At 42.8% G+C, this 16912-nt stretch overlaps 1 protein-coding gene across 1 annotated transcript; it reads right to left on the bottom strand.

Moving 5' to 3' along the window:
• Positions 1-471: 471 nt before the first annotated feature.
• LOC145158099 (uncharacterized) lies at positions 472-3035 on the bottom strand. Its single transcript, XM_079077043.1, has 6 exons — positions 2497-3035; positions 2096-2379; positions 1732-1833; positions 1013-1173; positions 812-896; positions 472-737 (listed from the first exon to the last, which is right to left on the bottom strand). Exons 1-6 carry the CDS (start codon positions 3033-3035, stop codon positions 472-474), a joined length of 1437 nt encoding a protein of 478 aa, XP_078933169.1.
• Positions 3036-16912: the final 13877 nt, after the last annotated feature.

The following is a 16912-nucleotide window of genomic DNA, read 5'->3' as shown; positions in this document are numbered from 1 at the left end:
GATGCAGCAGGGCATAGCACCAGGTCCATAAATGAATCAATGTCATACTGCAAACGAACGCACAAAGCAAAAAGGTAGTGGAACGAGTAAACTATGAACACAGCGGTAAACAGTGAACGCGACTTTAAAGTGATAATGCCCTGACTAAATGTATCCACATTCAGAATTTCATGTAATTGTAAAGTACAAAGATAAATGATATATAGACGATAAAAAAATTCCAAATTTTCGAATTTTATAAAATAACTATTAAATACAAATTCAAAAACAGATATCTAGATTTTAAGAATGAACTAATACTTAAGTAATCCAGGGCCGGTCCAAAGCTATGGTGGGCCCAGGACGAAAAGAAAAAATGGGCCCCCAAAAGTCATAAATATAATAAAAATTAGTTGGAAATAAAACGCTATAAAATTCACTATTAATATTAGAAAACACAAATATGGTCACAACATTACAAAAACAACTAATTTAAAGCAAAATATTTCTCCTAGCTTTTCTTGATGCAAAATCATTAATAATACTATCCAAATCAATTTTATCTAACATGTCTTTCTCTATACATAACATTGCCAATCCGTTCAAACTTTCTTGCGACATCGACGATCTTAGATAATTCTTCAATAACTTTAACTTTGAAAAACTTCTCTCTGCAGATGCAACAGTGACATGAATGGTTAACAAAATGTTATATGCAATAAAAGTATTTGGGTAACAATCAACAGCTTTAACAAACTCTAAAATTTCAACAGCAAAATTTATATCATTAGGTAAATCATTTTCAACACTTTCAATTCTGAAAAAAGTTCACTTGAATCCACATCAGAAACATTTTCTTTAGAAAAAGTAGTAGCAAACTTTATACAACTTTCTTTAAGTTCACTTTCACTTAATGACTTTAATTTTTTTGAATCATTTAAAAACCCAAAAATACTTTCAAAGTATTTTAATTCAAATTTATTTTTTAATAAAAAAAAATTTTCATATCCACAACAACCAAAAAATAATTAACTTTTAAATACTCTTCAATCGATTGTGTTTCTTCTTCATGATCACTTTCATCAAATTGTTTTTTTCTAACAACAAGACGTTTTGATGGAAATGTGGGCTCTACATACATATCAAGTGCAATAGTGTTAGCAATATTCATACTTGATGTAAAACCTTCATGTTCTATAATTTTCAAAAAACTTCATAATATTTTCTATTTGGTTAATAGTAGTATCAATACAAATAGATTTAGATTGCAACTTTTTACTTACAATATTAATTGCAAATAAAACTTCATACCAAAAATAACCATACCAACTAAAAATTCAAATTTCCCAAAAGATTTAAGTAAGCTTTTAGCTTCACTTTTTGACTTTGGGTCATCACTTGTTTTACTTAATTTTAGCAAAGCAACTTTTATTTGAGGAGCTTGAAATCAAATTGTTTTTATACTTTTAATCCTACTTTCCCAACGAGTATTAGATAATGATTTTAAGGTTAAAGTTGGAACATTATCTAACAATATTTTCCATCTTTTAGTAGAACTAGAAAATAATGTATAAAGGCGTTGCACAATTCCAAAAAATGAAACAGTTTTTTCACAAGAAAGTGACATATCACTAACCGTAAGGTTAAGACTAAGGCAAGCACAAGACATATATAAAGCTCTAGGATTAATTTCAAGCATTCTTTTTTGAACCCCTTGGTGTTTTCCTTTCATATTAGACCTATTATCATAACCTTGACCCCTTATATCACCCACATTAAGATCTAACAATTTCAATGCATCTAATAATTCATTAAAAAGTCTCAAACCATAAGTATCATCTACTTTTAAAAACTCTAAAAAAATATTCAACAACTTGTATTTTTTTAGAAGAAAAAATCACATATCTTACAATCAAAGTCATTTGCTCTTGATGACTCACATCGGGAGTACAATCAAGAATTATAGAAAAATATTTTGCCTCTTTAACTATTTTAATGATAGAATTTCTAACCGTGTCACCTAAAAGAGAAATTAGTTCATGTTGAATTTTATAGCCAAGATAATGATGATGAGTTTCATTATTTTCAATTCTTCTTATATGATCTTGCATTGTACCATCATATTCAACCATCATTTGGATTACTCCTAAAAAGTTACAATTGTTATCTTGAAAAAGTTTTTCATTAGACCCTCGAAAAGACAAATTATATTTAGATAAGAATTTCACAGCCGCTATTATTCTTCTTAATACTTGTCTCCAACGTTCTTTTTCTTTTATTATTTCTTGTTGTAATTCGTTATCAATTGTAAGGTTTTTATCTAATCTTAGTTTTGCTTCATTCCAATGACTCATACAAACAAAATGTGCATCACTATTTTCATGTTTTTTAAGTCTCTCACTAAGATGTTTCCGATCATTATATCATTCATTTGTTAAAAAACTTTTTTGATTACTAGATTTAAATATTTTACAACAAAAACAAAAAACTTTATCTAAATTTTTATAGTATACTAACCGTTTTCGATCACGTGAAAAACCATTATTTAACTTTCTAGTATAAAATGCATATGAAAAATGTCTAGAAAATTTATCTTTAGGAAACACAAGATTCATTTCTCTAATAGGCCATTTTTCAATTAGAATATCTCTTGATTTAATATCAAGAGTATCCCAATTTCTAGGATCAAAAATATCTATAGATCCATTTACATTAGAATTTTCTTCATTTATATTAGTATCATATTCATTTAAATTAATATTTTCTTCATTCAAACTAGCAACATTTTCATTTTTGTTTTTATCTTGTCCATTCAAATTAATATTTTCTTCATTCAAATTATTATCATGTTCATTTAAATTAATGTTTTCTTCATTAACACTAGCAACATTTTCATTTAAGTTAGTATCATGTTCATTCAAATTAATATTTTCTTCAATGGAACTCATTGGTTTTAAAAATTTAACCATAGAACCTTTCTCTTTTTGTAAAGAAGCCTCAACAATTTTTCGTTTTTTTCGTTTTTCACTACCGGATAAGTGTTTTTTAGAAAACATTTTATGATTGACAATAAAGTAAAAACTACTTTAAGAAAAGAATACACCTGATTTCTTTGTGAAATATGTTGAACTGTTAAAGCCTAACATCAAAGCAATCTGTAAAATCAATAACGAATGTCAACGGTTCACATATAGAACGATGACGATATCATATCAATTTGACCACAAAAGTATCAAAATAAAGTTTCGATACAAACAATTATACATGGAGGAGGTGGAGAAAATAAGGTTTGAAATTATATCTTGCTTAGTGCAACACCACAAATGACAATTAGTTGATAATTCATTTAAAAAATAAAAAAATAAAAATAAAAATAAAAAAGAAGAAGAAGAAGTAAAATTAATAAATAAATAAAAAGGAAAACTATAAGTGTTGTGGTTTGATTTCACGTTAAAACTGTTTGATAAAAGTTTATGTTGAGCAAGCGGTCAAAGAAAAGCAATACAAAATGACAGAGAGAAATAACATGGTTTGGTCGGTACGACTTACGTCCGAATGTAGGAACCATATAACTCTTCCTATTAATCGACTATTTTTGAAAGTGATACATTAGGAACGCTAACTACGAATATTTATAACTATAGAACCCTAACAACTATAGGGTCGAGCCTATATACAAGTAAGTCTAGAATAACAAACAGGTACACAACCTAACGACCCTCAGCCTAGTCAAAACATTTATCCCTGCAAAATCTTTATTCAGATTACTTCACTTTGTTACGAGTCGGTTTATTTACTTGAATCATCAAATTCCAAGTCACACTAAACAGTCTCCACCATGACTTGAATTATCTTCGACTATCAATGTAACGACCCAAAAATCAAGGGTAAAAAATTCCTTTTTAATATACTCAAAACATTGATACCATTTATTTCAAACATTTCAAAACATAGTTAAGTAAAACATTTATCAGAGTTCATCCCAAAATCATTCATTGCGGAAAACATAGGTTTGTGCACTGCGATCAAGTTGGGCCCTTCCTTCCCAAATCGATGATACCTGAAACCAAAATTGTCCCGTAAGCACGAAGCTTAGTGAGTTCCCCAGAGCATACCCCACACAATCCACATAACCACATAATCCATATCAGCTATAATAGCTACATAAACCATATCAATCACATAAGCCCTGCATATAATCATATAAGGAAGCCATGGAAACCCTCCAGGGTCTTATACCTGGTACCACTGGAACCCCCACGTGGTCTTAACTACCTGTCATGGGAACCCCCACATGGTCTTCCTGCCATGGGAACCCCCACATGGTCTTCTCTAACTACCAATCAAACCATACATACATACATATGAGCTAAACATGCAAACATATAAGGATGCCCTGGAAACCCTCCAAGGTCTTACATCGGGTGCCATAGGAACCCCCATCATGGTCTTAGACCACTGTCATGGGAACCCCCACATGGTCTTAGCCTGAAATGCCATAGGAACCCCCACATGGTCTTATATTCAACTGCCTCGGGAACTCCCCGGGGTCTTCCATGCAAGTATCACAAAGATAACTAGCATACCAAATACTATACAATCAACTAGCATACCACATATATAACTACTTGCCATGGGAACCCCTGCATGGTCTTCACATAAATACATAATGTATCAATAGCACATCCGCAATAATCATCATAACTAGATAAATGGGCCGGCCTTGGTGCCTTAGACCCATTGGTATGGTGAGGAGACTCACCTCGAATGCAGAAGCTTCCCGAATGACATCCTTAGTTGCTGCTCTGCCGACTTCCCGAGCTATCAATACCAATCAGTACACCCAATTAGCAAATTGGGTTCCATACTATAATCCCTAATCCATATATGGGGTAAAATGACCATTCTACCCTTGGACTAGTATGATCCAAGACTGAGGCCTAAGCCCAAACAAATGCCCAACACTATAATGCCCATAAAGCCATCAATGGACCTAATCCGCGAAGGCCCAATACCAAAAAGCCTAAAATACTGAATGGTCAACCCTAATCAACTCCTGGTCAAAGTCAAAGTCAATAGTCAAGGTCAACAGTCAATGTTGACCTCAACTCGTCGAGTGCATCCAGCAACTCGTCGAGTCACCTGAGTAACTCGTCAACTCCCCGAGTTACCAATGTAACTCGTCGAGTTCCTTAATGTCCAGAAGACCGCAAACTCATGCAGACCAAAACTCTAATCCTTCATTGCACTCATCCATAATCTCGAAAACGGGTAAACCCTACCCGACTCGTCGAGTCGACTAAGGGACTCAACGAGTTCCTTCAGTCTCTTTTTAAGTTCAGTCCTTTCCAGTGGGATCCAAGGTCCCAAACTTCATATCCAACTCCCTAGGGTTAAAATACCACGTAAAGTTGCTAACTTTACATCCATGCAAGGCATTAAAGGCTAAAAACACTTAATCAAACCTTGTCAAGGGACCTAGAGCATGAAGGAGGGACAAGACTTGATAAAGTTGGCAACTTTAAATCCCCAAAGGCCCTGAGATGTCCAGATCTAAAGTCATATCTTCTTATCATGCTCAAAACCAAGAATGGTACCAAAATAGGCTAATAATGGCCATAAACTTTCATAGAAGGAGATCTAAGCAATGGAAGGTCAATGTTTCGACTTTATACCTTAAAATGGTTGCCACCCTGGAGGAAATCCAGGATCTACTACCTTCCACTCAATCCAACCTCTTCAAGCTTCAAGTTCCTTCCAAAAGAGCACCAAGAATCACTTTCCAAGCTCATATACACACAAAATGGGAGATGAGACTTGATTTACGGTTTCTCTGGACAAAGGGGGTGATAAGGGAGGCTACAAGTGAGGCTGAAGGCCTTTAAATAGGGTACAAACCCTAAAAATTAGTTTTTCCCTTTCTAACTCCTACTCCTTGAGTTGGTGCCTTCCAACTCGTCGATTAGGTCCTTCACCCCGCGTCCAATGTGATCTCTACTCGACGAGTTGGAGCTTCCCAACTCGTCGATTCCCAGCCCAAAGCTCTAAAAATATTGGAAACTGACAAATACCTAAACCAAGCGTTACAATCAAGGATTCCTAAAAGTCATCTCTTTCTTATGAGTTTGCCCCGAAGGGACTTGACACCAACGAACATTCACGAAGTCCAAGAAATGCTTGAACTTTTCTATTGGTAACGCCTTTTTCAACATATTTTTTGGGTTTTATTTAGTAACTATCTTCTCAATAGAGAACCTACATTCTTGAATAACATCATGAATGAAATTCAATCTAACATCAATATGTTTAATCTTCTTATGATGTATGGATTCTTTGCCAAGCTTAAAGCATTGTCACTGTCATAACATACTTTATGCAAAGTAGGTTATGGACAAGGAAATTGTCGGTTGTAATGTTGCTTTATGTGTTCCAGGTACTTCTGAGGACCACGGGAAGGCGAAGGTTTGGTTGTACACATTTGTTGGGAGATTTGTTATCGGGACAGTTTGAGATACTCTAATATCTTGTGATGATGTTTGTTTTAGAAACTTATGTTTTTGGATGAGTTAGTTTGTGAAACTTAATTTTGGGAAATTAAAAATGAAAATTTTGGTTTAAAATTGAGGTGTTACAATTTGGTATCAGAGTCGCGGTTTGAGGGATTTGGATGAACCTCTGGGTGATTTCAAACTCAAACTAAGGATCTGAAAATTTTTACAAAAACTTAACAGAGAAATGAAGATTTTTACAGGAGAAAAACCCAGTGAAGCAGTGTGTAAAATCAACAAGAGCTCGAGCGGTAGTTTCCCAAAATACCTCAATTTATAATATGAGTAGTGTAGAGCTGATATTTTATGAGCTGCTAGAATTGCATGCTAGGTAGTGGTAGGGTAAGGAATCCTGCAGGAATGGTGTGATAGTGTTGCCTGATTTGTGATGCATTTAACCAAGGAGTTCATTCTTATGAGATTGAATATGTCATTATTATTTGCTTAGTGTATGCTATATAATTGTACATAGTTAGGATTTTATAGCCTTAGAATGTCTGATTTAGCCTTTCTTCATGTTCCTTGTTTGGTTGTGGATTTGAGGTAGAATAATTTATTTGAATTTCTATCGAGTCTCGTATTGTGTACAATTGGAATGCGCGAAGAAAATGGCAAGGATAACGGTGATCTTGTAAGGCAGAGCAGTGTTGGGGAGCAGTCTAGAAGTATTCTCTAGATGCTTAGTCATGGTTCTAAGGAACCAGCAGGGCGAGTCTATAGTTGATCTGAGGAAATAGAGTCTATGTGACTTACGGTCTTGAGAGGACGACTTGAGACATACGATTTGGTGTGGAAGGTAGTAATAGACCCATAATACTGAAAGCACCGGATTCATATGTGTCTCAAGAAGGAATCTTAAGGAACTAAGGAACTTATAGGAGGGTGTAGGTGTCGGTGTATGCGTTTTAGCCTGATTTCTGATGGTTTTCTTGTGTGTTTCGGTATGGTGGTTACCCGAGGATCAGGCTCCAGCGACCTCGAGAGGCTGAGTGCCAGTGATGATGAGATCCCCAGGATTATTGCCACTGAGGTGGCCGCAGCAATCAAATGGGATATTCCAGAGATATTTGGATCTATCAAGACCATACTGATTGAGACTTTTGATGAGCGTTATGCCACCGTCACTGAGGCTGCTGTTGTCACAGCCACTGCAGCTATTGCTATTGCGCGATCGTAGGGGGGTGATTCGTTGTGGTACCGAGAGTTCAACAACACGAAGCCACCCAGTTTTGATGGGACCCAGGTACTGATTGTTGCTGTGAGATGGATCTCTGATGTCGAGGGATGTTTTTACACTTGCTCCTGTCCGGAGAATCTGAGGGTTCGTTTCGCGCTGAACCTGCTTCGCTTAGGAGCAAAGGATTGGTGGAAGTTTGTGACAGCCGATTATACTATTATAGAGCGTTATGCGGTGACTTGGGATAGGTTTACTGAGATGTTAAAGGATGAGTTTGTACCCGTGGTTGATCAGGAAAGATTAGCCTAAGATTTCTTGTCTCTTAAGCAGAAGACAGATACGGTGACTGAGATCACCAGGATGTTTCATGTGAGGGACTTGTTTTTCCCTGAGCATGTGTCCACGGAGCAGCCACGTATGAGTCGGTATTTGAGCATTCTGAGGAGGGATATCCGTGAGTTTGTGGCGAACACTACGTAGCGGACATTAGCTGAGCTACAGACCAATGACAGGAGGAAAGAGATTGAGTTGGAGACCCAGGCTAGGGAGGAGAGGGAGACCCAGGTGAGAGATAGGAGGCCAGTACAGTCGCAGTTGGCGACTAAGCGGCCTAAGCCTGCTAATCAGATATCTGGAGGCCAGAAAAGTGTGGCAAGGGACATGAGGGACCATGTCAGTCAGGATCGACTTGCTACTTGTGTGGAAAGGAGGGGCATTTGGCTAGAGATTGCCCCAATGGATTTTGGGTTTGCTTCAATTGCGACCAGATGGGTCACATGAGGTTCGAGTGTCCTCAGCTTGCATCTAGGGCGGTTCAGACTCCCACCCCCACGACCCTACGTATTACCGATGGCCGACAGGGGAAGGCTGAGGCGCCAAGGGCTCGAGGGAGAGTATTTCAGTTGACAGCAGGTGAGGCCCGAGCAGCTCCACACGTCGTGGCTGGTATGTGTTCTTTACTATTTCTACTGATTTATTTATGTTGCTTATATTATTGATTGTGTAGGTACTTTTCTTGTGAATTATGTACCTGCGCTTGTGCTGTTTGAATCGGGTGCGAGTAGATCTTTTTTGTCATCATCCTTTTGTCGCGGGTTTAGTATTACACGAGAGACCTTGAGCAGGCCTTTGAGAGTCTCTATAGATCTTATCCCTATTGTTATGGGATATGTCTGTGTGATCGTTGTATGGATTGGTTGAGCTGGTTTGGGGGTCTGATCGACTGTGAGCGTCAGATGGTGACGATTCGAGACCCTAGTGGGGGAGTGTTGACTATCTACGGTGAGGGTACTAGGTCGGGATCAGCTTTCTGCTTTGTCGCTAGGGTGAGACAGAGTTTGCAGCATGGGTGTATGGGATATATAGCATATGTAGTGGATACTCGGGTTGAGGAGAAGGGATCAACTTCTATTTATGATGTCCTGTGGTACGTGATTATCCCAATGTTTTTCTCGAGGATTTACTAGGTGTGCCTCCTGCGAGGCAAGTGGAGTTTCGGATCGATTTGATTCCGGGTGCAGCGTCGATTGCCAAGGCACTGTACCGCCTTTCACCTCCTGAGATGCAGGAATTATCCTCTCATCTGCAGGAGCTGTTAGGAAAAGGGTTTATTCGGCCGAGCAGTTCTCCTTGGGGAGCACCGGTCTTTTTATCAGAAATAAGGATGGTTCACACTGGATGTGCATCGATTACCGGGAGTTGAACAAGCTGGCGGTGAAAAACCGTTATCTATTTTCGAGGATCGATGATCTCTTCGACCAGCTACAAGGGGCATCTTAGTTTTCTAAGATCGATTTAAGGTCCGGCTAACATCAGATGATGGTGCGAGAGGAGGGATATTTATAAGACGATCTTCCAAACTTGCTATGGGAATTACGAGTTCGTGGTGATGCCTTATGGGCTCACCAACGCACTGGCGGTGTTCATGGATCTCATGAACCAGGTGTGTAGGCCTATGTTAGATCGATCAGTGATTGTCTTCATTGATGACATTTTGGTCTATTCAAAGACCAGAGAGCGGCACGAGGAGCATTTACACGAGATTCTTGGGGTTTTGAGGATGGAGATTCTCTACGCCAAGTTCTCCAAATGCGACTTCTAGATGTTCGAGGTTCAGTTTCTGGGACACCTCGTCAACCAAAACGGTATCTTGGTCGACCCAAACAAAATAGAGGCGGTGATGCAGTGGGAAGTGTTGAGATCTCCATCTGAGATTCGGAGCTTCCTCGGCTTGGCGGGATATTATCGTAGATTCATTAGAGATTTCTCCAAGATTGTTGTTCCTCTCACCAGGTTGACAATGAAGGATGTTGTGTTTAGTTGGGGGTCGGAGCAGTAGGCATCATTTAAGACTCTCCGCCAGATACTATGTGAGGCTCCGGTACTTGCCCTCCCTGAGGGAGTTGAGGATTTTGTGGTCTACTGTGATGCATCCATTGCAAGGTTAGGTGTGGTGTTGATGCAGAGGGGGCAAGTGATTGTATACGCTTCGAGGCAGTTAAAGCCTCACAAACAGAAGTATCCCACGCATGATTTGGAGTTGGAGGTGGTGGTTTTCACCCTCAAGATTTGGCACCACTATCTTTATGGTGTTTAGTGTACCATCTACACAGACCATAACAGCCTGAGATATCTTATGGATCAGCCAAAGTGAATATGAGGCAAAGGAGGTGGTTGGATGTAGTGAAAGACTACGATTATGAGATTCTGTATCACCCGAGCAAGGCCAACGTGGTGGCCGACACCTTAAGCCGGAGGGCGGTGATTTCCCCGATTCGGGATGTGTGCATGAGGATGACTGTGATGACCCCAATTTTATAGATTATCAAATAAGCACAGTCGAAGGCCATAAAATAAGAAAATCGGAAAAGTGAGCGGGTGATCGGCCAGATTTCAGCCTTTGATATCGACAGCCGAGGGCTTTTGACACTTCATGGGCGGGTTTGGGTACCATATGCGGGTTGGGCCCGACGAATTTTGATGGAGGAGGCCCACAAGTCGATATTTTATATTCATCCAGGGGCTACCAAGATGTATCTCGACCTGAAGCATAGTTACTGGTGGCCATGTATGAAGAGAGATGTGGCCTGGTTTGTGGAGCGATGTTTGACCTGTCAGAAGGTCAACGTCGAGGACCAGTGCCCTCATGGCAAATTGCAGCCTTTGGAGGTTCCCTATGGAAGTGGGAGCAGATCACCATGGATTTTATTACGAAGTTATCGAATACTGCGAGAGGTGTTGTGTAACATCCGGATTCCCAGGTATCTTAAATTATGTATTTTATTGAGTTTTGGAGAGAGACTCGGCGAGTAGGCGCTCAGACTCGCCGAGTAGAGTCGCGAATCTCCATCCGGGTTAATGACTGGACTCGGCGAGTCCATACGTGGACTCGGCGAGTCCACGCTGTTTAATGAAACCCTAATTTCTCGGGTTTGGGGACTATTTAAAGGCCCTTATGGCTGCCATTTGAGGTCACCAGTCATAGAGAGAAACCCTAGAGTGCTTGAGCGTTTTGGGAGAGGAAGGAAGCCATTTTTTGACCTTGGGAGTGTTGTTTAGCAAGAAGAAGGAGGTACTAGCCAAGAGGAAGCATAGGAGATTGCTATTCTGTGGATTTTTAGCTAAGATCTTCACATTTGAGGTAGTAATTCGACTCCCCTTCTGTTCTTATGATGATCATATGGATTTAGGGTTTCTTAGACCCTTTGTTGCTTAGATTTGAAGCCCAAATAGTCCCTTATGATGAGGAGGCTTTGGATCTGGATCCATGGAGGTCCAGAGAGCCTTATTCATTAAGCTTTTTGAATAACAATGGAGGCTATGACCTTGAGTTATGGTATTTGGGGCTAAATAATCATATATGATCAAATAGATGTTGTATGTGCATCAAGATGGAAACTTTACGTGGTTATTGGGTTTGGGAATGATAGATCTATTGGTTAGAGGACTGGATCTGACCTCAGGAAGTTGTTTGAGGATGTGCATGGAATGAACTCGCCGAGTCCATGAACGGACTCGACGAGTAGAGTCGGGTAGCCCCGCGACTCGCGATCTGTGACGACTCATGGAGCATAGGGTTGACTCAGTGAGTCGGAGGGAATTAGAGGACTGGAGTTCAAGGCGGAACTCGCCGAGTCCATGAACAGACTCGACGAGTTGAGTCGGGGCGGCCCCGCGATTCATGCCAGGTGTCACCCGTCGAGTAAGGGGAAAGACTCGACGTGTCATGCGAGATCAGAAAGATAGTGGTCACGTGTAGACTCGCCGAGTTGCCCAAGTGCACTCGGCGAGTCGGGTCAAAGTTTGATCGTTGACCTTTATTGACTTTTAGGGTTTGGTCAACTTTAGGGTCTTTGAGCCATGAGAGGGGTAAAATGGTCTTTTACCCTTCTGAGAGTACTAAGAGGAGGAATAGTCTAGCCTTGAGAGATGTATTGATTCAGAGTGTTTATTTCATATGATTATGCGGAGGCTAGACCCGACTTTACAGAGTTCGAGCTTTACCGAGTTAACCGAGGTGAGTCTTCTCACTATACTTTACCTAGAGTGGTAATTAGAGCTATGAGACAGAGTATTGTGTATGCTTTTGCATGATGTGATTTCTATGTGTTATATGTTATGTATGTTACAGAGTTTTCAGAGTTAGGACCGGAAGGTCCACAGAGTTAGGGTCAGAGGACCCATAGAGTTAGGGCCAGAGGGCCCACAGAGTTATGGGACTGGGGGGTCCCACAGAGACACTTTGACCAGATTGTCAAACAGAGTTATAGCCTCGAGTGGCTAATATGTGTTATGTGCGGTATTTTGGGGAACTCACTAGGCATTTATGCTTACAGTGTTGTATTATGTGTCTCAGGTACCAACGAGGATCGCGGGAAGGCGCCGGCTTGATCAGTACACACGCGGGGAGATTTTATTATGATCTTGGGAGATGATGTTATGTGATACAATGGTGTTTTTATCACGATTATGAATGAAAACGTGTTTTATAAAATGTGAAAAAAATTGTTTTGAAAATTTGGGTGTTACAAGTTGGTATCAGAGCCTTGGTTTGAGGGATTCAGATTCATCTTCGGGCGTATCTGAACTCAAACTGAGGATTTGAGAGAAATTTTGATGACTAAAAACTTTTTAAAAGAGTAAAAAGAGTTTTGAGACAAACAGAGCAGAGCCGTGTGTACGATCAGCCAGCGCCCGAACGGTGATTTCCCAAAATACCCTTGTAATTAGTGTTATGAGATATAATATGTTATGATATATGATGAGTTATGCTATGCATGCTAGAGTAGACTATGTATTCTTATTAGGACTAGAGTGGCCTGATATGTGATGCCTTAGTCTAGGAGTTTTGCTGCTAGGGATACTTGAGAGTGTTTAGATAGCAGCGAGGAGTTTATGAGAGAGCTGCTAGTGAGTAGCATATGGTTAAAGAGAGTAGAGTACTTGGGACTTGGGATCCAAGGAGGAGGACTTAGAGTGGATGCTGATGCGGTGTGGACGGTAGTATAGGGCCCGTACTACTGAAGACACCGGAGTAGTGCGCACCCTAAGTAAGAATCCATTGGGTACTAAGGAGCAAGTAGGGTGGAGTTATTGAGTGCGAGTATACTCGAGTGAGTCCCTGATATTTATTATGTTTCATTTCAGAGACATCATGGTTGGGACACGCCACACACCAGAGAGCAACGGTACTAGTGATGAGGAGATCCGTAGGATCATTCATGAGGAGGTGGCTGCGGCCATCAGGGCAGAGATACCAGAGATGTTCGGGTCTATCAAGACCACACTGATAGAGACATTTGACGAGAGATACGCTGCTCTTTCTGAGGCTGCGGTTGCTGCGGCCACTGCAGCTATAGCTGCGACTAGGCCGCAGGGTGGTGATGTGTTGCTGTTTCGTGAGTTCAGCAACACAAAACCACCGGAGTTTGATGGGACCCAGGACCCGATTGCAGCGATGAGGTGGATATCAGACATTGAGGGGTGTTTCTTTACTTGCTCATCTCCAGAGCATTTGAGAGTCCGGTTCGCGTTGAACCAGCTTCGCTTGGGAGCGAAGGACTGGTGGAAGTTTGTGACGGCGCACTATTCGCCTACTGAGCTTGTTGCAGTGACCTGGGAGAGGTCCACTGCTATGTTCCGAGAAGAGTACGTTCCCCAGGTGGAGAGGGAGCGTTTGGCCCAGGAGTTTTTGACCCTCAAGCAGGGTACAGAGTCTGTTACAGTGATCACCAGGATGTTCCATGAGCGGGCGATGTTCTGCCCAGAGCACGTGTCCTCCGAGCAGGCACGTATGAGCCGATATCTGAGCATTTTGAGGAGGGATATACGAGAGTTCGTGGCGAACTCGACGTACCGGACATTTGCCGAGCTTCAGGCAAATGCCCGGAAGAGGGAGATAGAGCTGGAGACTCAGGCTAGGGAGGAGGCGGAGTCTCAGGGGAGGGATCGGCGACCGGCACAGTCTCAGCCGGCAGCCAAGCGGGCCAAGCCTGCCAATTCGAGATCAGGGAGCCAGAGGGGCCGCACTTGTGGCAAGTGCGGCAAGAGTCATGATGGAGTGTGCAGAGCAGGGTCTTGCTACAAATGTGGCAAGGAGGGGCATATGGCCAAGGATTGCCCCAAGGGGTTTGCAGTCTGTTTTCACTGCAACCAGACCGGACACCGGAAGGCCGAGTGTCCACAGTTACGAGGGTCAGCTCAGGGAGCTTCTCAGGGATCTGCTCCTGTTGCTGTTCGAGCTACAGAGAGTCGGCCGGCGAAGGCTGAGGCGCCGAAGGCTCGCGGGAGAGCCTTCCAGTTGACAACGGAGGAGGTCCGCGCAGCACCCGATGTGGTAGCTGGTACATTTCTTGTGTGTTCTGTACCTGCCTTGGTGTTATTTGACTCGGGTGCGATTCGGTCTTTTGTGTCACTAGCGTTTAGTCAGCACATCAGTACCCAGCGTGAGGCGTTGAGTCGACCTCTACGAGTTTCCATAGCTGACGAGCGAGCGGTGTATGCTACTGATGTGATTCGAGGATGTGTACTCGAGATCTTCGGTGTCGAGTTTCCGATAGATCTGGTCCCGATTGCTATGGGGGACGTATGTGTCATAGTGGGCATGGATTGGTTGAGCCATTTCGGAGCTGTGATTGACTGTGAGCGACAGTTGATGACGATACGAGACCCCAGTGGGGGAGTACTTACGGTGTACGGCGAGGGTTCCCGTTCTGGGTCAGCATTTTGTTCGGCCGCTAGAGCGAGGCAGAGTTTACAGCAGGGCTGTAGTGGGTTTGTGGCTTATGTGGTGGATACGAGAGTAGATGCAGAGAGACCGAGGTCGATCGATGAGGTCCCGATAGTGCGCGAGTTCCCAGATGTTTTCCCCGAGGAGTTGCCGGGTGTGCCTCCCGAGAGGCAGGTAGAGTTCCGTATTGATTTGGTTCCGGGGGCAGCGCCTATCGCCAAGGCGCCCTATCGCCTTGCGCCACCAGAGATGCAGGAGTTATCCTCGCAGCTTCAGGAGCTGCTGGGGAAGGGGTTTATACGGCCGAGTAGCTCGCCGTGGGGAGCGCCGATCCTTTTTGTCAAGAAAAAGGATGGTTTACACCGGATGTGCATTGATTACTGGGAGCTGAACAAACTGACGGTCAAGAACCGTTACCCCTTACCGAGGATCGACGATTTATTCGATCAGTTGCATGGAGCGTCTTGGTTTTCCAAGATCGACTTGAGGTCTGGATATCATCAGATGAGAGTACGAGATGAGGATATCCAGAAGACAGCGTTCAGGACTCGTTACGGGCATTACGAGTTCGTGGTGATGCCTTTCGGGGTCACCAATGCACCGGCGGCGTTCATGGATCTCATGAACAGAGTATGCAGACCGATGTTGGACCGTTCGGTGATCGTGTTCATCGATGATATACTGGTGTATTCGAGATCCAGAGAGCAGCATGAGGAGCATTTGAGAGAGTTACTTGGAGTTTTGAGATCGGAGAGGCTTTATGCCAAATTCTCCAAGTGTGATTTCTGGTTACGAGAGGTCCAGTTCCTAGGGCACCTCGTTAACCAGAATGGGATATTGGTCGACCCGGCCAAGATTGAGGCGGTTATGAGTTGGGAGGTGTCGAGATCCCCCACCGAGATCAGGAGTTTCTTAGGGTTGGCTGGCTATTATCGGAGATTTATCAGGGATTTCTCCAAGATCGACGTGCCACTCACCAGGTTGACCCGGAAGGGCGTTGCTTTTTCATGGGGACCAGAGCAGCAGGCCTCCTTCGAGACACTTCGCCAGAGACTGTGCGAAGCCCCAGTGTTAGCCCTTCCGGAGGGGATGGAGGACTTTGTGGTGTATTGTGACGCATCGATATCGGGGCTGGGAGCAGTGCTGATGCAGAGAGGGCATGTGATAGCATACGCATCGAGGCAGCTGAAGCCTCACGAGACGAGGTATCCCACCTACGATCTGGAGTTGGGGGCTGTAGTGTTCACCCTCAAGATCTGGCGTCACTATCTGTATGGGGTTCGGTGTACCATATACACGGACCACAAGAGCTTGAAGTACTTGATGGATCAACCCAACCTGAATATGCGCCAGAGGAGATGGTTGGACGTGGTAAAGGATTACGATTGTGAGATCCTGTACCACCCGGGCAAGGCTAACGTTGTAGCCGATGCCCTGAGTCGTAGGGCGGAGAGCGCCCCGATACGGGACGTTTGTATGAGATTGACAGTGATGACTCCGGTGTTGGACACCATCCGAGGGGCCCAGGCTGAGGCCGTGAGACCGGAGAACCGCAAGAGAGAGCGGGTTATCGGATATGTATCGGAGTTTGTTACCGATAGCAGAGGGCTTATGACCTTCCAGGGTCGGATCTGGGTGCCATTTGTGCGCCGGGCACGTACCATATTGATGGAGGAGGCACACCGATCGAGGTTTTCGATCCATCCCGGGGCCACTAAGATGTATTTGGACCTGAGAAGAGATTATTGGTGGCCCTGTATGAAGAGGGATGTAGCATGGGTTGTTGAGAGGTGTTTGACCTGTCGCAGGGTTAAGGCCAAGCACCAGAGGCCGCATGGTAAGTTGCAGTCGTTGGAGGTCCCCGAGTGGAAGTGGGAACAGATTACCATGGATTTTATCACCAAATTGCCAAGGACTGCGAGGGGCGTCGATGCAATTTGGGTGATTGTGGACTGGTTGACGAAGAGCGCTCACTTCCTT

This window comes from Lactuca virosa, chromosome 2 (genome assembly GCF_052849685.1).
Source record: "Lactuca virosa cultivar CGN04683 chromosome 2, Lactuca_virosa_CGN04683_v6, whole genome shotgun sequence".
Classification (NCBI taxonomy): Eukaryota; Viridiplantae; Streptophyta; class Magnoliopsida; order Asterales; family Asteraceae; genus Lactuca; species Lactuca virosa.
This window is presented reverse-complemented; position numbering and strand designations above follow the sequence as displayed.

Coding starts and splice junctions, on each gene's coding strand:
- LOC145158099 (XM_079077043.1), bottom strand. CDS start 3,035: ATGTTTTCTAAAAAACACTTATCCGGTAGTGAAAAACGAAAAAAACGA. Junction 1,834..2,095: donor AATGATGGTTGAATATGATG/GTACAATGCAAG, acceptor ATATTTTTTTAG/AGTTTTTAAAAGTAGATGAT. Junction 738..811: donor TGTTTCTGATGTGGATTCAA/GTGAACTTTTTT, acceptor TTGAAATTTTAG/AGTTTGTTAAAGCTGTTGAT.